Source organism: Anneissia japonica, unplaced genomic scaffold (genome assembly GCF_011630105.1).
Source record: "Anneissia japonica isolate Jap-2015-1 unplaced genomic scaffold, ASM1163010v1 scaffold287722_len911783_cov160, whole genome shotgun sequence".
In the NCBI taxonomy this organism is placed as follows: Eukaryota; Metazoa; Echinodermata; class Crinoidea; order Comatulida; family Comatulidae; genus Anneissia; species Anneissia japonica.
The window spans coordinates 496,609-517,643 of NW_022711579.1; the positions used below are offsets into that span (position 1 = coordinate 496,609).

Consider the following 21,035-nt stretch of genomic DNA (forward strand, 5'->3'; position numbering starts at 1 on the left):
GGTGTGAGTTGCAGTCTTCGTGTAACATGTGCGGAGAGGATAGTTATGTATGGTACTGAGCTGAGTTATTTTTAACAAAATTCATGAATTTTGGTAGCTTTTGTACAATAATATGAAATCTACGTAAGCTGAACGATGCACGCGTGTTTAATTATGTAGAAGTTTCTGTGGATGACGATGGGTAAGAGTAAAAATAAAAGGTTCAAATCGAAAAAGCCCAGGCCAACTGGACTGCCGAGTGTGAAAGAAATGGAGGAGTTGGATGAGACAGGGGGAGCAGATTCCGTGGCAGCTGGCGGTGATATCAAACAAAATGCTCTTAATATGTTCGAAAAGGTTAGCAATATTAATTTCGATTCTCAATTTTATAACGTCTAATCGTTTGTCAGATATTGACAGTAAAGTATGTAGGCCTAGGCCTAAGGCAAACGTTTTATAATTATAAAATTCTGATCTTAAGTTTTTGCTGTCAAAAAGAAATGCGAAGGAAGGTGGCCACCTGTGGTAACGATCTGGTCTATTCCACTCATATAAGTGGAAATAGTTGTCCACATTCTATGTATGGATTCTTACCATAGAAAATAATAAATCTGGTAGATTAATTCATCCTAAAGTTAAGACTAACTGATTTAACAACTCATTCATTCCATCAGCAGTCAGACTTTTTAATAATATGCAGTTCAATAGATAAACCATTGTACAGTTTATCTTGCCTTTCCATCATACTCAGTAATTCTTGCAATGCATTTTAATTCTTAGCAATTTCTGTTGTGCAACTTTGATGTATTTTTATGTATATTAATTATTTTTCTATATTAACTAATATGAGTGTATTTAAGGATCCATATCTCATAGCTGTATTTATACCGTTAAGACAATAAAGTTGTATCGTATCGTAATAGAAAGAAAACATTAAAAAACTGAAATTTTAAAAAATGCAAATTTTAATATACTGCTTTTAAAAAATATATATATTAAGATGGATGTGTTACTACTGTACTAACTATTCCCTGTTTATATAGCCTAAATATAATTTATAATGGGTGTATTTTGAATACTTAAATATAATTTATTACATTTATTGATTTAGAATTTATTTATTGTTTATTAATTAATGAATTGAATCAATTTTTTTGTTATTTATAACAACATTTAAATTATTAAAAGTAAAATGAAAATAACTATTTTTCAACCAACAATTTTATCAAAACAACTTTAATATAAACATAAGGCCATGTAAAAAAAAAATAATTAGCATCCCCTCCCGACATTGAAAAACTTGCTGACTTACTTTTTTAATCCAAAAATACGACGAAGAATTGACCCAGCTCAAAATTTTGTGAATGTGTTTAACTAGGGGACAGTTTTTGTATTTTGCCCTTTACTACTAAAAATGATGTTTTTCATTTCTTGAAAATTAATTTGAAACATAAATTCATTTTTTTAATATCAAATTCATTTTATGCATTCTCAGGTACATTGTAAACTCCCTTTACTATTCGTACACTATAGTGCTTGTCGCACCATATTCCAGACCTACCTACATGCGAAAAATTAAAAGAAAATGCTAACCAATTTCTCTCATGACCTAAAAAAAAGCTTCTAACAACAGCAAGGGCAGTGCCTTACAAACATCTTACTTATTAAGCACATCGAAATCCTCAGTCCTCAGGTTACAAGCTATTCACAATGTATTCAGAGTATTTTAATAATATTAATAATAATGTTATATTTATATAGCGCATATTGCACATTGCCCGTAATGTGCTTTGCACAGAAATAATACAGGGCAACCAAGATAATTCAGAAAAATAAATTTTTAAAATTCAGAAAAAAAAAACGATATTAACTATAGTATATAAAAATACATTAATTCTGTTTCAGTTTTACACTAAAAGCGAATACAAACCCACCACTTACAAAATGGAAAAATAAATAATGGAAACATAACTCTAGAAACATTTAACTAACCTAACATTAAAAATAAATGCTTTCACATGGCGGCATCGCAAGCAAGAAGTGGCAAGGTCACATGAAAATTAATAACTTTTAAAGAAACTTAAGATAATTCCATATTTGTCAAGACAATCAGCATGAACCCTTGCAATGGAATAAGAAGTGACAAGTTTAAAGTCAGTACCAGGATGAAGTAAAGAATTATACACTGCTTTTTGTAGAGTGTTTCTCCCTACATGATGTATTTGCTATCTTTTAAGTTCAAGAATAAATAAAACAGCAGGTCTAATATAATGCGCTTGAATTTCAAATTTGCGTCTGTGATTTTGGAAGGCACTATGAAAATTACAAAGAGAAAATTTAATTTGGTGTTTAATAATAGTTATATTATTATTGCAATTTTTAATTTGTTTATTCTCTAGCTACAAAGTCCATCATCTGAGGACAGGGCTTGCGGATGCTCCAGCATCGCTAACCTAGTGATGGACAAAACTGCTCTGCAGTTACTACTACAGCAGGGTGTGGTCAAGACCCTAGGCCCTCTATTGCTGGACAAGAGTGACATAGTCAGAGAGGGTGCTACAGGCTCTTTGAGGTAATAAAAAATATATTTTTTTCTCTTTTTTTTTGTCAAAAAGTCAAAATAAAATAGTAAGCATTGAAATTGATTATTTATATTTTCTTGATTTTAAAGTAACGTACAGTAAGATTTGGCTACGTGACATTGGTGTACGATGTGTAAGAAGGTTATGCTTTTACTTGAAGCATAAAATTAAAAATAAAGCAAAATCTGATTATTACGGGTATTGCTAAACCCCATAAACCTCCCTAAAACCCCGTAAACCTTGGCCTACATCATGGAAACTACTTGATAATGATTATGTAATTATTACTATTATTATTCAATACTTAACACTCAATATTATTTTATTGCAATCTGCGAATGTATAAACAGAGATTGAAGTTTCACAATCACCATCGATCCTAAAAATATTCCATTCATAGTTTTTAAAGCAAAGCAAAGAAGGCGACAAAAGCCTCACGAGAGTCAGTATACCGTATTGTCTCTAATAAACGCCCCTCTTCTAATAAACGCCCCCTCTGAGTTTTTTCCATTTTGCAATGAGTGCCCAATCAATTAACATGGGTATCCAGTCCATAAAAAGGTTGACAAACAAGGAGTAATACCGTACAGTGTGCTGCTTTCTTTGATACGAAATGAAATACATACTACTCAAAAAAGCTTACCCTAAACGTTTGATGTTTACTGTCGTCAAGATCACTAGGCCTATGCCTATTTTGTGTTACTCTCATGGTATTTCGTTAGCCTTGTAAAAACAGGGTAAGATGCAAACTGACGGCAAATAACGGGTAAACGCGTATTGTGAATGTGTCGCGTGTTCGACGCTGATTTGATTCAAGGTGTCTGGTCAATGAAGTTTATACCGTAGTGAGAATGTTTCCTTCAAGTTGAGGGCAGATGTTTTGCGTGCGTTGGTGCGGTGCTAGGCCTAGTTCATGAGGCCAACAATGTTTTTGACAAGCACGTGATTGCTGTTGTGAAAGGAGAAGCACCGCGCTGCATCGTCGGACATTTACCCCAAGAGAACTCGAAGATATTTCAATTCTTTTCGAAACACGTAAGGAATAATTGATTTTCAAATAACCAGCAATAAACGAAGGAACAGCAAAATAGCAGGAGGCCTGGAGATACCATGCACATTAACTTGTTCCTCTACAAATAAAGAACATTGACCGTTTGAAGCAGCTTGTTTAGGTAATTTTTGATTTTACAATTCACCTCAAGTAAACGCCCCCCTTTGAAAAAATGCAACGCCCCCAGGGCGTTTATTAGAGACAATACGGTATGAAAATTCAGCAGAAAGTGATAAACAAGTGAAAAGCGTGTCAAGACCGACAAGTGATTACATGAATTTTAACCACGAAAATAAAGAAGTTCTTCAGCCTGTAGGCTTCCCAAATTTTGGATATTGTCCAGATTCACCGACCAGCTCCCGACTTGATATATCGACCCTTCTGACGAAGCCCACAGTTGCGCCGCGGCCTGAAATAAAAAGACTTTCTTCTTTTGAGCCTCTGCCAGACGTATGTAATGCAAGGCAGAGTGGTTGTTTCGAACTTCCATTTAACGCAACCCTAGAAGAAGAAGAAAATCAAAATATTGATAGAGTGCAAACAGATGAGTTAATTTATTCGAATGAGCCTGTTCATCATGTTCGTAGTCAGATTTATGACGATTTTGATTCGGATTCTTTCGACTGCGACTCGAAAGACGAAACACATAAAAAATTTCCCATATTATTTTGTGATTGTTTTATTGCCAAATTTTTCAATTATATTTTGTTAAACAATAGGAACATGAGTGTTGCAGGAGGTCATGAGGTTTGTGATAGGATGATAAGAGATGATGTCATGACACCATTGCTAGCACTACTTCAGCAGGTAAATACATTAAATACATACAGACAATGATTAGTATTATAAATGTATTAAAATGACTTGTTAGAACAGTGACATCTCACAAATTTACGAACCTCCCTATTACAAACTCTATATACGCATATGATTTCTGCAGTGGCATCGGTATGAAGGATCTTTCAGATTAGCATCAATGTAATTGAAATACCATGAAATTTTCATGTGTGTGTTTTTTTTTTTGTTTTTTTTTGTTGACAGTATGGAAAAGACTTGCCAGACGTTGTCTTGCATGGTAGTGATCACAGAGTTCCCAGCACCAGTATACTGGAGCAGGCTCTCCATCTGCTGTGGAACCTTTGGTATGTCGGCTCATTCTTAGCTTGTAATTTTCAGTATTTATGTAGTGCTGTAATAAAAATTTTATATTAATATTGGAAGTACATTACAGTTAGTACTTGAATAACTGTTTGCAAAATTAATTTTGTATACCTTGTAATAACTTTAATTATATTTTATTTCATTATCTAAAGTGGAGTAAATTTGTAGTTCTAATTACAAAATAAAGTTTGAGAAAAGTGTATACCACCATTAGTATGAAAAAAAATATCACATTTTTGTCTCTGCACAATTTAGTACAAACATGTTATACTTGGCATTAGTATTACATTTTTTTTTTACTTAGTGAAAGTAGTAACATAGCTGTGAGTATATTCAATAAAGAAGACATCTTGCCTTTAGTAATACATTGCTTCAAAGCTGATGCTGTCAACATGGCTCTAGCTACCACAGCAGGTGAGGCAAAACTGCTTGTAATGCCAATGATTGGGGCTATTATTATTGTAGTTGTTGCTGCTCTTGTTGTTGCTGCTGTTGGTGTTACTGCTCTTGTTGTTGCTGCTCATTGTTGCTGCTCTTGTTGTTGCTGTTGCTGTTCTTGTTGCTGCTTTTGTTGTTGCTGCTGTTGTTGTTGCTGCTGTTGTTGTTGCTGCTGTTGTTGTTGCTGCTGTTGTTGTTGCTGCTGTTGTTGCTGCTGTTGTTGCTGCTGTTGGTGTTACTGCTCTTGTTGCTGCTCTTGTTGCTGCTCTTGTTGCTGCTCGTTGTTGCTGCTCTTGTTGCTGCTTTTGTTGTTGCTGCTTTTGTTGTTGCTGCTCTTGTTGCTGCTATTGTTGTTACTACTCTTGTTGCTGCTGTAGTTGTTGCTGCTCTTGTTGCTGCTCTTGTTGCTGTTGGTGTTGCTGCTCTTGTTGCTGCTCTTGTTGCTGCTCGTTGTTGCTGCTCTTGTTGTTGCTGCTCTTGTTGCTGCTTTTGTTGTTGCTGCTCTTGTTGTTGCTGCTCTTGTTGTTGCTGCTCTTGTTGCTGCTGTTGGTGTTACTGCTCTTGTTGTTGCTGCTGCTGTTGTTGCGCTCGTTGTTGCTGCTCTTGCTGCTATTGGTGTTACTGCTCTTGTTGTTGCTGCTCTTGTTGCTGCTCGTTGTTGCTGCTATTGATGTTGCTGTTCTTGTTGCTGCTCTTGTTGTTGCTGCTCTTTGTTGCTATTGGTGTTACTGCTCTTGTTGCTGCTCTTGTTGTTGCTGCTCTTGCTGTTGCTGCTCTTGTTGTTGCTGCTATTGGTGTTGCTGTTCTTGTTGCTGCTCTTGTTGTTGCTGCTCTTGTTGCTGCTCTTGTTGCTGCTCTTGTTGTTGTAGCTGCTGTTGTTGCTGCTCTGTTACTGCTGTTGTTGCTGCTCTTGTTGTTGCTGCTCTTGTTGTTGCTGCTGTTTTATTTGTTGCAGCTCTTGTTGTTGCTGCTCTTGTTTTTGTTGCAGCTGTTGTTGCTGCTGCTACTTTGCTGCTGCTGTTATATTGTACCATATCAGAAGGATAAATTTCCAATAAATATTGTTTTTCCCTTTGTCAACAGCTCAGTGTTTACACACAATTACTGAGGACAATGATCCTGTAGCCAGTGCGTTGAGCACGCCTGAAATGCTAAGTGTGCTGGAGAAAGCACTTATGAACCCAGGCAACAGTTCCTCCCAATGTTTGTTTAAAACACTAACTGCAGGTAAAAAACCCTTTGTTTTTTTAGAGCCACAGTAGACATGTGTGGATGAGGGTTGAAGATGGGGTATAGTGATAACCATATTTACAGTTTATAAGAACATTTTTTTTTACAGTAATACTAAAGTTTAATGTACAGGAAACATTAGCAGTTTGCACTATTTTGGCATTCCTGGTGCTTATTACCTGCGTATGTCGAGCATCAGATCAATTGATAAATTTTTTCATTTTATAATTTTTAAAAAGAATTATAATGAATTATTTTTTCCTTTTATTCCAGGTATTTTTTGTAACATAAAGTCTAGACTTCCAGCGGGCAGCCAAGGCCAGACACTGCAGGCATTGGTCAAGGTTTTGGCTCAAACATTAGAAGCAGATGCAACTCTGGAGGTTGCTTCATTCCTTGAAACTCATCCTGAAGAAAATGTAGGAATCCATTTTTATTTCCCCTTACTTCATTATTTCCTTTGACTTTTCTACATGGTTTCCAACAGTTATGGGTTTTATCCCATGCAGTTCCAAGCAAAGAAAAATCTCCTGGAAAATAATCCGTTTCCAAATTCGCAATATTTTTTTTTACTACTGTGATATCAATTGTCTCACTGAAGTCAGTGCCAATGTAAGTTAAACATATCTTCCAGATGTTGATTCTTCCAACATGGTACCCCTGTTATCATCATTATTATAAGGATAAATATATGTAATACACCACATACATTATTACTTCACCATGCAAATTCAAACGATATCATCTTATTACTTTTACTATTGTAGTCTGTGGTTCTATATTTGTCATGTTTTAAATTGTTTTTATTTTATAGGGAATCAATGGAACTAGTAACAAGGATGATGGCATGTCAGTAGACACAGATGTAAGGAATATTAACCCCATTTTAGTAATTGTATAGTATTCATTTTCGGTGGAAAATCCAAGAATTCCAAGTAGAGGGGCCCTAGGAGAGGCAGACTAACTCAGCCCCATTATGGCTGAGGCACAAACTGTTATGGCTTATGACACTGCTAGACGCCACTCTCACACTCAAGATTTGATTGTAATTTTCTTAGTAATGGACTTAGGTCGACTTAGAAATTATTTGACTTGGGGAAAGTCGACTTAGGCAAGTTTAACTGTAGATGATAAACTCTAAATGTGATTTTCCTATCCCAACCATGCACTAATTAGTGCATGGTTTGCTTGAATATTTTAAGGGTCGTGTGCAAAATGCCAATTCAATATAAGAACTTTTGTTCTACTTTTGCCTTATTCTAGACACTGAAGATCAGTAAAATGGAGGACTTAAAAAACTTACTACTTTGCCAGCAAACAGCACTCGAGATCATCTCAAACTTGTCTTGTTTTGAAGGTAAATTTTTTTTTTTAAATGTTCACATAATGATGCTAAAGTTTAATCAGCGAGTGTTAAGGGGTTGAGTCACAACCGTTGTGTTACCCACTTTATGATCATTGTACAAATTAATTATTAATAATTATGTGTTTGTAAAAAAAACCAATGATCAGGCCTAGGAAGTCTAGGCTGGCCTTCTTTTAAACAGTAAAACATCATTCAAGTCATGCGTAGGCTATGACTGTTATGTGTTGGTGTTTTTTCAAGTCATTAAGCCCCACCCAAAAAGGGGTAATACCTCACACTGCACGCATAGCTGAATTTTTATGAAAAGATTTACCAGTAATAATGTTTTAATTGGGAGAACACTGACAATGGTAAAAGTTAAGCACTCTTGCTATTTGCTTGCTACAGATGAAGGTGACGACTGGGTGGATATGGACTGCAGTAGCAGTAGTAGTGAAGACAGTCAAGAAGACGAAGTTGAAACAATGAATGAAGAGCCAGAAATTATGGTACATTACAACTTAGTAAAGTAGTTGTGTGGTACTTAAATTTAGTTGTCAGAAACACCACTCCATGCATTATATTCTTTGCTCTATATAAGCAAATATAATTTTAGTTGATGAAAGTTTAACAAACACTAATATAGTTTTACTATTATTATTAATTATTTAATAGGTTATCAGTATCATTTCTTATAATCATCATTTCTTTAACCATTGCCATAATCTCTAAATTTTCATTGTTATTATACTTGTTATTTGAGGCTTGCCATCTTAAAACCAGCATTATTTATTTAGTGTTATTTTATTACTAGTATTTTGTTAATTATTATATTTGGGATATTTTCTATATACAGTATTTGGTTTTCCTTGTTTTCTGTTAAAATATTATCTTCCTGTTATCAATGATAATAATTGATAAATTCAAAATTATTAAATCGTAATTGGTTTTTATTTCTTGCTGATGAATTTTTTGATTCTTAATTCCTGTTTTTCCCTAATTATAGAGCCCTCTTTGTTTGGCTTCTGAAATACACAATGCCTTGGTTGCACAGAGTCTACCAGTAAAGGTAAGATGGACAGACTGCTACACAGCAAGTTTAGTTAGGATTGGGTGAGAGGTATTGGGGTGGATTGCTATAAAACAGTCTAAAACAACTAGTCCTAACTAGTAAATTATAGGCAGCTACCAGCTTCATCACACTTACCATATTGTCCCTAATAAATGCCCCCCCTTTTTTTTTTCATTTCATTAAACTTTCATAAGTGCCAACCAATTTAAACAGAGGTTTGTTATGTTTGTAATGGGTAACCAATATTTACACATATTAAAATAACAAAATTTCAACCTTATCGACTGATTACAAACATTGCAATGCAACGCATTACCATACCAGGACAGCCTGCCTAGGAAAATCTCTATTCCTCCCATGTAGATGGCTGTACAGTTGAACTTGCCTAAGTCAAATCCAAAATGCCATTCAAAAATTGTTTGACTTAGATAAAATTTGATTTACAGATTGTTAATGGAAAACACAACAATTTAGCATGTAAAATAAGATTGACTTAAAAATTATTTGACTTAGGCAAAGTCGACCTAGGCAACTTTTAACTGTATATAATAATTGTTAAATTTTCCAGCCATGTGGGTTTCAACAAAATAGTTAAGTTTTATTCAAATTTGATGTAATAAAATACGTAGTGTTGTGAGCAATGTATCTATTATTCAATCATTCTATTATTATGGCAACTAATAAAAGCCGATATTGAGCTAAAATTATTTGTAATTCTAGCCCCTAAATTTCGCCTAAGTCGTCACTACTCACTGTGTGAACAAAGCGTGCTCAACCATCATGCACCACATTTGTAAACAAAACATAAGAAAACCATGTGATACAATGTTTGCGCATGGGCTGTTTCAAAGATTACGTATACAGTACCTTTCTACAGATAACTTCCAGTAAAAAAGTATAACTGCAAAAAAACTTTTTTTATAGGACACTAAGTTTTTACTTTAAAATCTTAACACTGCATATCCACCCAGACGTCGTAAAGCAAGTTTCAACCAGTTCACCAACTGCCATGTGCGTTTTGTCAACGTTAGTGAAGCTACTCACCTGACATCAAGCACCAAAAAAATAATCGTTTGTTATTGTTTTGAGCAAAGAAAGTTCAAACATGAACGTTTCAAACATTGTTTATGAATTAACGTAATGTGGAAATAATTATTTAAATAACCAAAACAATTGCTTGAATGTTGTAGAAGATGTAGGAATTCTTACAACACTGTAATGAGTAAAAGTACTAGGCCAACAAACCAGTCCTACCTTAGGCTAATTAATTGGGATAATTTGGGCCAGCCTAGATGGTTCGCGATCTGGAATTCTTTAGGATTAGGTTGATGACCGGACGGCCGGTGTATAGGCTTATTAGGCGTTTATTAGAGACATTACAGTAGTTGAGAGGACGAGGGTTATGGAAGGAGCACCTTGCACCAAAACATCGGCACTAGTTTGAGCCGTTCCTCGCCAAGGGTTGAGTTGATAGAACCAAGTCTTCTTGGAAAAAAGATCTAGTATACACATCTGGTTTATGTGTACTTTAAAGTGTGAAGCTAAAATAGTCACAGAACATGCCCATACCCAATTCAGAAAAATGACGCTGCGAATTTATGGGTTATTCTCCTACCTTTACTGTCCTACCTTTAGATAAATCCACTGCTGGAATTTAACATTTAATTGAAAGTGATAAAAAAGCAGGGTTTGTATTTTGTTTCTCCATGCACTCTAATTCATTTCTCAGATTTGCGAGTTAATTCAAATCTTCCTATTATTATTGAAGTTCATAGGTTTTCTCTATCATTGCAGGTCTTAGCTAAATTATCATTTCCGGAAAAACAGTTACTGGAGAATTTGGAAGTCAGTACCAAATACACATGTTTAGCAATAGGGTAAGTTTTATTTATTTTTCATCATTAAAGGTGAATGCAAAAGAATGTTGAAATTTGGAGAAAAATGATCATGAAACTGTTTTGTTTGCTTGAATGGATGGATGGATTTATTTAGTGTAAACATCAAGGATAACCCACAAAAGTCTAAAGAACACTTATTTCCAATGGGGTTTTTTTCTGGTGGTGATTGGGCAGTACAGTGGGAGACAATCCCCTACTCTCTTTCGAATAGTGTACTGCGTTCTTTAACGTGTACACAGGCCATAATGCACACGGAACCAACGGCTTAAATGTCTCATCCGAAAGACATTGAGCTATTCTACAGTAACCTGCATTTCAGCCCTCTAGCTGGAAAAGGAAAGCAGTGATGGGATTTGAACCGGGGACCTAGAGATCTCCATGGTTCAGCATACATGCAGTGGTTACCACCTGTTTAGCCGACTGAGCTAAGCTGCATTCTCGTGGTGGCGACATTGTATTTCAGCCATATACCCTAATGCTGTTTTCCCAAATTTTTATCCTAGAACAGATTCTATCTTTTAGGGTGCCAGTCCTTATTTTATTTACGTATTTTTTCTTTCAGTTTGCTGCGATTACAATGCCGAGGACTGGTCTGTTTAAATAATCTGATAACAGCGGTTGAACTGGAAGTGCTCGGCGGTCCTCCGGCCCTCGTTGTTGTCTGGGAGAAATTGTTAGCGTTGGCACTCTCAGATCACGGTAAGTATACAAACAATTACAGATTTGTACCAGCAAAGCAAGCACACAGGTTGTTATTATTACTTATATAGATAGTATAAAGCCAAACAAAGTATTACTGTGTGCTAATCAGGTCTAAAATTGCTCAATGAATTAATTACTGTATATGGTTTATTGACAACCATCAATCACCCAATGGATTTTGTTTAGGCTTGGTTTACCAACTAGTTACACCGGTACATATATTATTAAGCCTTGCATCACATACATGGAAGTGGTATTGATGACGAGTGTCTTAATCATCTTTTTATATGTTAAAAGCCGTCGTCAATACAAGACTAAGTAGAAATTTCACGGGCAAGGTTGATTTGTTCCCATGAATAAATCTACAGTAGTGGTCCAAATAGAGAAAAGAGAGACCACAAACAAGTGAGCAGATGATTTAAGTAACAATTTCCCATGTAAGGTTTCTTTCCACGATCAAATTCACACTCAGTGTTATCGTGATGGCGTTATTGTAAGTCTGAATGCACAAAGCATGCCGCCTACCAGTGAACAGATAAAGTCGGTTTCAAAAAATAAACCATACGCGCGAGTGCGGTATACACAAAGGATTTCTGACAAAAATAGTTGGGTTGTGCATTGTGGTAGACATGGAGCCAGACTGTGTTTTATCATGAAAGAATCTTTCCTCCATGGTTTTATCAAGACTGCTGCATTTCACAGTGAACGGTTTAACAGTTTTAATTGGGAATCAACATGGATGGAATCAACATGCTTGCAATCAACATGCTACGATATGGTATCAAAATTACACTTGTAAATTTTTTGTTGACTGACGTCCTACACACAACTCCTGCACTATCACGTTGCAGTGCGTGTTATTTATTGCATTAGTAAACAATCGTCAATCGCCGCAAGTGCAAAAATAAGACCAAGTGAGACTTAAACACTAGGCGTACGCTGTGGTCGTGCACGGCCGGCAAATACCAGATATATGCTCTGATAGCGCGCAGCAAATATCTGAGAAAAAGCTGTACATCAATGCGTCTGATTTACGATGTATTTGAAGCTATGAATGGAACTTAAAAAGATTTTTAGGCCTAGGAAGATGACGTATTTCATTACAAAATAATTTATTACTGCACTCAAATCTTCAAATTATGGGGTGGGATTATTATACCAGAGTGCCTCATTTTGCATGAAAATGACGCCAATGTCAGGGGTGGGGTTTATACCCGAGCGTGGGCTTATACCCGCTTCAGTACGGTAGTCATGATGTGCCTATGTATGGTCTCGATGTGATGCATATTGTTTTAATTATGTAGCATGTGTTATTCTTTAATATAATAAAACACAACCAGAACAAATGTCTATTAACTTTCTATTGTTTACTTTTGGAATCAGTTCCCTCAGGAGAAGAATTCTTGGAAGCATTGACCAGTGCATTGAGGTCAGTTATACAAAAGATGGCCACCGTCAAGCAGGCTCCACAGGTATTCAAACCTTGGTAACAAAATAACTGAATGATGTACATATTTCACAGGACAGCAGAATAAATCATTTCTATGAAAGGAACAATTCCTTTTGGCATACCCTACATTGCTGTTACTCCATTGGCTCTCAGGGGTGAAGCCCTGGGCCCCCAGTACAAAGGGACCTCTTTTAGTATTACAAATCCTTTGATATTACATTCCAGTAAAGACGCCCAAAACTAGCAAATTAAAATACGGTAGTGTAGTTCCTGGTTTTCAACTCCTGATTGTCCTTTGTGGATTCCCATGACAACGCTTCTTTTATACCATACCGTGACACTTTGTAATGCATGGGCCTCCAACACTTTCACACCCCTGGGCACCATGACTTGTTGCATAGAAACAATCTTGCAGTGCAGTTATTTAAACTTAGATTTGGGGTTTGTTGATTAGGGTGATTATTTTGTTTATTTGAACAGGGTTTGAATCAGCACCATGTATCACAGCTCTGCAACCTTGGGAAGACTTCACCGTGTGAGGGTATCCGCGTCAACATCCTGGGCATGCTGGGAAGTATAGGCAGCCTATTGGCATTCGAAGAGAACGCAGAGCAAACAGTAGCGGTAGGTAACTGAATGTGTTTTGCACGATGTCGATTCTGACCACATGAACAGAAATTTTAACTGAATTGACATGACTGGTGCTGAATGATAGTAGATATCAGAGGCATTTCTCCACCTGCACAATACATAGTCTTATTATTTGTATTTGTTTGGATGATAAACAGAAATTTAACAAAAATTTAGGGCCAAAAAAAAAAAATTTTGGTGTTAGCCACATTTTGGAAAAATCCAAAAAATGGGCATTTCGGTATGAAATTTTTTTATTTCTTTAAATATGTGTTTATGCCTAAAAAGCGATCCCTTAATTTCGAAAAATTTGGGTTGGTCAGGCATGGCCAACACAATAATTTTTGTTCAAAAACTGGTATTATTTGTTATTCAAAGGTTTTGCAATAAGGGGTTACTGTTTGATTGACTTAGTAATACTGGTTATGAGATCAGTTGCGATGAAAATATGTAATATATTTAGCATTTTAGTATCAATAGACTATCTTTGTCACATATTCAATAAATAATTATTTTCAACATAATACGTTGTAGGGTTTTATACCTGGGTTCTTGCTGCCTTCTCCAGAATTTGGGCAGTAACACACTTAATGTACTGTATATCCCAAATCCACCAATGTACTCAAATTAGGAGCTGGGCTGCCCGCCCCTTCTCCCCTCCTCCTTGAATCCACCAATGGATGAGAAGGATGTTATCTAGCTTTCTTTCCGACACCAATAAAATCAACGACATAATAATAAAATAATAAACATTTATATAGCGCCAATTCAAAAATTTATGAAAGGCGCTGGAGAAAACAACATTGACATTGATTTGTTCCTCCTCCTTCCCTGTAATTGTTTGCAACAGGCTGTAGGCATTCAGCTGATTGACATCGCAACCAAAGATCCATCTATATGGGTGATTGCCGAGGCACTGGACGCAATCTTTGACACGTTTGGTGACGGGAAGACTGCTGATGTGGTTGCAGAACGAATCAATCTGGTTGTGAAGTTAAGGAATATGGTCCCTCAACTCAAATCTAAGGTTAGTGTTCTTTCCCTTTACACAACTGAATACAGTGGTAACCTTTGACCTAATACATACGTAACGCTCAATAAACGTATGTATTAACGAAACATGTTACCTAGTAGGCTAGACCTAGGCTCTAGGCCTACGAATAAAACCACATGTTTTGTGTTTTTATTCATCACTTTACGATGTCATAATAAAGTGTTCAAACAAAACCATGTGTCTAGTGTATTAATTCATCATTTTATATCTTATTTAACTAAAGAACATGAAAATAAATTGTAAGATTACCTATACGACAAAGGTATAACTTGGGAATTCCCTTTCATGGCTATTCTAAACAACAGAGTTGGGCCTGCTGAGACAAACTAAAACCATGTGCATTGCACTGGGCGAGCCAACCAATTGGCGTTCGTGTACGAAACTGTCTACTCAGCTTTGTGTAGAAAATTCGAGTTTTTCCATGGATTGCCACACGAAGCTAAGGAGGAAACCAGTTATTTTGAGCACCATCGGTAGTTGTTCATCTCACTCAGTTCACATGGTTTTAGATTATAACAACCCGGTATTAGACTCAATCAAAGTTGCTGTTTAATGAAAATATGTTGCATTATGTTTTGTTTATTGTTATAGTTTATTGTTATAGTCTTTTTACTTATGGTTGCTATGAAAAAGACCGTTTGTGTATTTTCGGGATTTTTGATGACCTCATCGTCGATATGAAGCGTACGACTTAATTTTAAAATATCTATTGTTTATGAAATGATGTTTGCTCAGTACATTTTCAGATGCAACAAAAATATTGCAAGTGATTCGGGTGGGAACCAAACCCACGATCTTCAGGTTAACTAGCCTGATGTCTTAACCACTAGACCACCGAGCTTGCGATCATTTTGTATCCTTTCTCCTGAAAGAAATACACCATCGGAATATCTATTGTTGATTATTTTATCTGAAAATGAGGATAGGAATGAACTGCTTCCCAGTACAGAGAATAAATATAGGAATATTTTCTCACCAATTTGCTTAATATCTGATATGATGTGATGTACAATTCATTTTTTTTACATTATGGCAGTCGATATATATCTAAATGTTTATAATTTTCAATTCCTTACAGATGCGGCAGAACAAAGGCAACTTGGGTGACCGTCTTCCAATCGTACAGAATGCTAAGATGAATCTGATTAGGTTCATTAAGTACAAAGAAACACAACAATGAAAACATAAACAGATTACTGTATTAGAAATTTATTTATTTAACCACTCTAAGGATTGTCTACTGATAATTTTGTAACTCTAATTTTCTACCAGCAATATACAAAAAAGCAGTTCATACCTGTATGTTGTGAGTACAGGTCTCCCTCCAATATAAGACCACCTCTCTATGGTCCCATATCAACTAATCTCTTTTATCTGGTGTATATTACAGCTGAACTTGTCTAATCCAAAATGCCCTTGAAATATTTTTCGATTTACAGATTGTTAATGGAAAACACGTCAACTTAGGCAAGTTTGACTGTATCTTATTATTCTAATTACAGACCATGGAAACCCAGTCCCAAAAGTGGCCCTTATTTGGAGGTAGACCTGTATATCAGTAGACAGTTAAGATCTTTTAAATTATGATTTAGCATTGTACAGAATTTTACCTAATTTTTATAAAGTATTTACATGATGAATTATGCTTGTGACATTTTTATCAAAACCATTGCCTGGTTAAGAGTTATAAAATTATTATGAAATGTAACAATTAAAGCTTAAATATTTATTTGTTATATTAACATATAAAAACAATCACATTAGAAATCGTGATACTGTACTGTATTCAAAGTTTTATTAATTATTGAAGCGAGTGTGAGAGACTTGGATAAAGCTTAAAAGTAAACAGCATATACTACATTAGTTTAAAAATTTTAAATTATATAAAGGGAAGAAAGTCCACTGCTTCAAAACCATTCATTGAATTAAAACATTTAAAATATGTTCTAGTGCACAATACCTAATTCAAAGCACCCTAGGATTTTGATGCAAATGAGGGTTAATTTTTAATGAAAATCTGCAGTAATAAATATTCAATTATTGTATTGAAAACAATCTTATATACAGGTCTAGATTAAAATCTTTAAAACAAAATGTTTAATAGTCCAGAGGAATGTTTTCTTTACCACCGTGTGCATCACTAATCCGTGGCTTCTTATAGCTGCAATGCCCATTATCTTGGCATTTGCTCCTTAATACCATGGTAGGTTGATTATTCTTTCTTAGTGGGAAATAATCTGCAAGAAGAGAAAAAAAGGAAACTTTTAATTAGCATAGAGGGAGGGGTACTCTCCTTAATATAGGCCAAATGGCCGAACAGTTAACTTATGGCTGGGCCATGCAGCCAATAGGCACAATATCAGCGGTGGTTCAAGTGGCACAAATCTTCAGGGTTAGACTAGGCTCATATGCACTATACTATAAAAAACCGAGTAGGGGGTTACCCAGATGTACTGGTCCATCTCGCAACCCCCGTCACTCCATGCTACAGCCTTCAAATATATGTCGCTGGCCCTCAAGTTTATTTTAATAGATATAGAGTAGTGTAAAGTTTTCTTTTTGGTTGTACTGTATCATGGCTTAAAAAATGGAGCTGTCACCAGATATGAACCCTGAACACTAAAAATACAGTAATGATAAATTTTTTCCATGCATGATCCACATCAAAGAAATGCTCACAAAATGTAATGCATAAAAAAGAATAAAAATACCTGGTATTTCTGCCTGTCTCAACCTGGATGCATTTTCAACCAATCTTCTCTTTCTCTTTTGACAGTCACAATGTCTTTCTATTCAGATAAAACCATCATTAACAATGTTTTATGTATACTGTACTGTACTTAAGAAAATATTTTATAAAGGTAGAGAGGTCTATACAAAACAATATACAATGCATTAAAGTACAAATAAATCGGTACTGTACTATTATATTGTTCAACTAGGCAGCAAGAAGTTTTGATTTTTATATGAAACTGTACGAGGATGAATATGGTCCAACTAAAATGGCATGCTCCCCAACCAATTTTAGACTCTGTGCACCATTGAGCATTCAATTCAGCGAACCTTCAATGTGTGATACAGGTCATATCAGGGTTGGTAATAATGAAACAAGGTACTCACTTGGCCTTTCTTCTGGTCTTTTATCCTTTAAAACTGAATTGAAAAAAGAAAAAAGAATCATAAGGCAAGCTCGCAGTACAGTATTATTCTCTACGGGTATTAAAGTACAGTATTTACATTGTAGTGAAAACGTATTGCTGCCCAATAATGGCACTGCGAGTTACAGGTTATTCTACTGCACATACCGTTACGAGTTGTAAAACTGATATTCTCTGTACTTACTCAACTCCATTTTTTGTAGAGGTCTTGACATATTCAAATCCTTCAATTGCGACAAGAATTGGTCCATCTTCGTCTTATCATGACCTATGTCCAATTTATCTTCCAGTTTTACCAAGAAGTCCCAAACATCACGGGAATTATTTAATTTATATATAAATTCAAGTTCACCAATTTCTTTTTTTGTCAATGCATTTCCACATGCGATTATAGCCTGTCTTTCTTTTGGAATCAATTTAATTTCATGATTTTTTATATCTGGGCAGCTACAATATTTTCTAATTATATCTTGCAAATGATAAGCATTAATCAGCTTGATGCATTCGTATAGAATGTCCAAGTTATTTCTAGTCAGGTGCCCTTCTCTTATGAGCATATCAAGTAATTCAAGGACAGACTTCGCACCCTGTACCTCAGTGAGGTTACTGAGGTAATTTCTGAGAAGAACTTGCAGCATGTTCTTCTCTTGTTCTGTACATTCTCTGCTTACTGCGAGAAGCATCTTCCGAAAATTTTCCTCTGTAAAAAACAATAAGATTGTTCATTCAAAAATTTATATTTCCTGTAAACTTTATATAATATTAAAATTAAATTACTGTAAAGACAAACAGCACTTTCAGACTAACAAACTGTATTAATGCACATTGTGAGCTTTCAACCACACAGTGGTCTTCCTTGGCGTCACCTTTGATCCACAGTTAACTTGGAATGACCATATAAACAATATTTCATCCAATGTTTCAAAGCGTATTGGTGTCATCCGACGTACTAAATATTTTCTTCCTTCTTATCCGCTTAAAATGTTAGCAAATATTTTAATTTTTCCTCTTTTTTTTATTATTGTTGTTGTGTCTGGTCTAATTGTAATGTTCAAAATTTTAACTGTTCTTATGAATAGATTAGGTAGAATTTTACTTTCTGTTGATAATATTTTAAATGCCCTTGGATGGAATATTAATGTTACATTAAAGTGAAGTTAAATCATATTTACGTTTGATAAAAACAAAATTTAATGATTGAATGTACATTGTTTTCGTTCCAGTGTTCAGTGGCGATTCCCAAAGTTGGGCATGGCCCACCCATTGGCTCAGTGCCACTCTCACTCGCTTCCATTTTTGACAGCCTGGCTAAACCCCTGCCTGATGAAGACCACTGTGTTGTCGAAGCTTGTGCATTAATAAAAAAAAAAAAAAAAGTTGTGTGAAAAGTACTGTTTATCATCCAGATTAACAAGGCTACCTTTTCTACTTCATGTAAAAAAGTAAGCCAGTATATTGGCACACAAACAACAATGATCATTATAACTACAGAATTACAAGAAAGACTATTAATAATCATAATAAATGACTATCAGACTGTAGTAGGGCCTCATTATTCAAAGTGAAAAAAATAAGACCCCCGAAAACGTCCTAAGCATCACCTTACCTACCCACTCCGCATCTTCCCTCACCTACCCACCCCACGCATATCCAATCCAGATAATACCCACATGACCCCGATTTTACAGTATTATTCATTCAAACGGCACCTGTCATGCAGCCACTAGCTTAGGCTACTCTACTAAACTACCTACATACTAACTAGGCTAGTACTAACCTATTGTCAGTACTCTCAACAGAAGAATAAATAGAATAGGCCTAGGCCCTACCCAACCAGGCCCCAAGTAGTATCAAAATATACATATCGATTAAAATGTGCACGAGCTATTCGGCCTAGGCCCCTAGGCCTACACGGCCTGAACAGTTTGCAAATTGTTCACGTAATTTATAACAACTGTACAACAGCTTGTTTTTTAACAAATTGTGCAAAGAAATACTTGCAGAGTGTGCAAATTGTCCAAGCAAAGAAGAACTTGTACAATTAATTTGCAAATTGTGCAAACTGCACGACATTCAGACCATGCTCGTACTATGCGGAGTAGGACCGGTTCGGCCGTAAACTTGTTCGGCCGTAAGATATTCAATGCCCAAATAAGGGTTATTGTATGGAACGCCGTGTAGTGTATAATCAAAGCGTGAATTGGATGTCGCTGTACAGTACAGTGCAACGTTGACTGCGGGTTAGGTGGTGGTACAGGGGAATCTAATATTAATAACGATTGAAGTAACGATTAATAATAAAAATGTGTTGAAATAACGATTACTAATAAAAATGTGTTTTTTGAAGTAACGATTAATAATAAAAATGTGTTGGAATAACGATTACTAATAAAAATGTGTTGTTTTTTTTTGGAATAAAGTATATAATTAATTAATTATGTATGATAATAAAGGTACCTATACAATTATACGACAGGAAAAAGTTGATTGATCAATGATTGGTTACCGTATTTAAAATGTATAAGTGGCCTATGTAGAAGTAGTGGTAATCAATTGGATTTTGATCATTAACTTCTGTTGTGTGTTAATATACAGCAATATTGTTTGTTAAATCTTTAATCAGTTGTGGATTCGCTTTGGGTGATTCATTAATCGGCAGACACTTGCATACATTAAAGTATTTAAATTAATAATTTACTTAAATTTGTAGGTTATCAAGAAGAAAATTTATTTGTATTTTGGAATAAAGTATATAATTAATTAATTATGTATGTATGTATGATAATAAAGGTACCTATACAATTACACGACGATGAACGTTTCAGGAAAAAGTTGATTGATCAATGATTGGTTACCGTATTTAAAATGTATATGATGGTATAAGTGGCCTATGTAGAAGTAGTGGTAATCAATTGGATTTTGATCATTAACTTCCGTTGTGTGTTAATATACAGCAATACAATAATTTTTCTCTGACTTTTCGACCCTTTTAGAACAATATTCTTTATCTTCAAATCTTGTCATTACTGGTGACTTCAACATTCATATAGACGATCCGAGTAATATACATACTGCTCGTTTACTGGATATAATTCATTCACTTAATCTCACTCAACTGATAAATTGACGGCTACCGTCACATCATCTTTGCAACTGCCCATATGCTAAGCCTACTTGAAAGATCTACTGTTTGGTTAGTTTTACTTGACCTATTTATTGTATTTTTGTTCTCTCTCTACATTCGTAATGTTGATGATGAAAGCCTAATTTCGTTTAATATATGTA

General features: G+C 35.3%; 2 protein-coding genes across 4 annotated transcripts in view; one reads left to right on the top strand and one right to left on the bottom strand.

The window, feature by feature from the left end:
• The first annotated feature begins 11 nt into the window (after window positions 1-11).
• Window positions 12-16,603, top strand: LOC117107561 (HEAT repeat-containing protein 3-like). Its single transcript, XM_033249263.1, has 17 exons — window positions 12-336; window positions 2,379-2,551; window positions 4,332-4,419; window positions 4,654-4,754; window positions 5,078-5,187; window positions 6,295-6,438; window positions 6,715-6,860; window positions 7,256-7,306; window positions 7,705-7,798; window positions 8,195-8,295; window positions 8,793-8,855; window positions 10,653-10,735; window positions 11,319-11,455; window positions 12,842-12,930; window positions 13,389-13,532; window positions 14,389-14,565; window positions 15,671-16,603. The coding sequence occupies exons 1-17, from the start codon at window positions 172-174 to the stop codon at window positions 15,770-15,772; spliced, it is 1,968 nt and encodes a 655-aa protein (XP_033105154.1). The 5' UTR covers window positions 12-171; the 3' UTR covers window positions 15,773-16,603.
• Window positions 15,786-21,035, bottom strand: part of LOC117107563 — a 6,654-nt gene continuing 1,404 nt past the window's right edge. Inside the window, exons 1-5 of one of the 3 annotated variants that reach the window (XM_033249266.1) lie at window positions 19,752-20,101; window positions 17,935-18,450; window positions 17,713-17,745; window positions 17,304-17,381; window positions 15,786-16,829 (exon numbers count right to left, since the gene is read on the bottom strand). In XM_033249266.1, the coding sequence (XP_033105157.1) occupies window positions 16,690-16,829; window positions 17,304-17,381; window positions 17,713-17,745; window positions 17,935-18,433 (750 nt within the window). In that variant the 5' untranslated portion in view covers window positions 18,434-18,450; window positions 19,752-20,101 and the 3' untranslated portion in view covers window positions 15,786-16,689. Of the gene's footprint in view, window positions 16,830-17,303; window positions 17,382-17,712; window positions 17,746-17,934; window positions 18,451-19,751; window positions 20,102-21,035 lie in introns of those variants that run through there. The other 2 variants (XM_033249265.1, XM_033249267.1) reach the window with 2 other exon arrangements.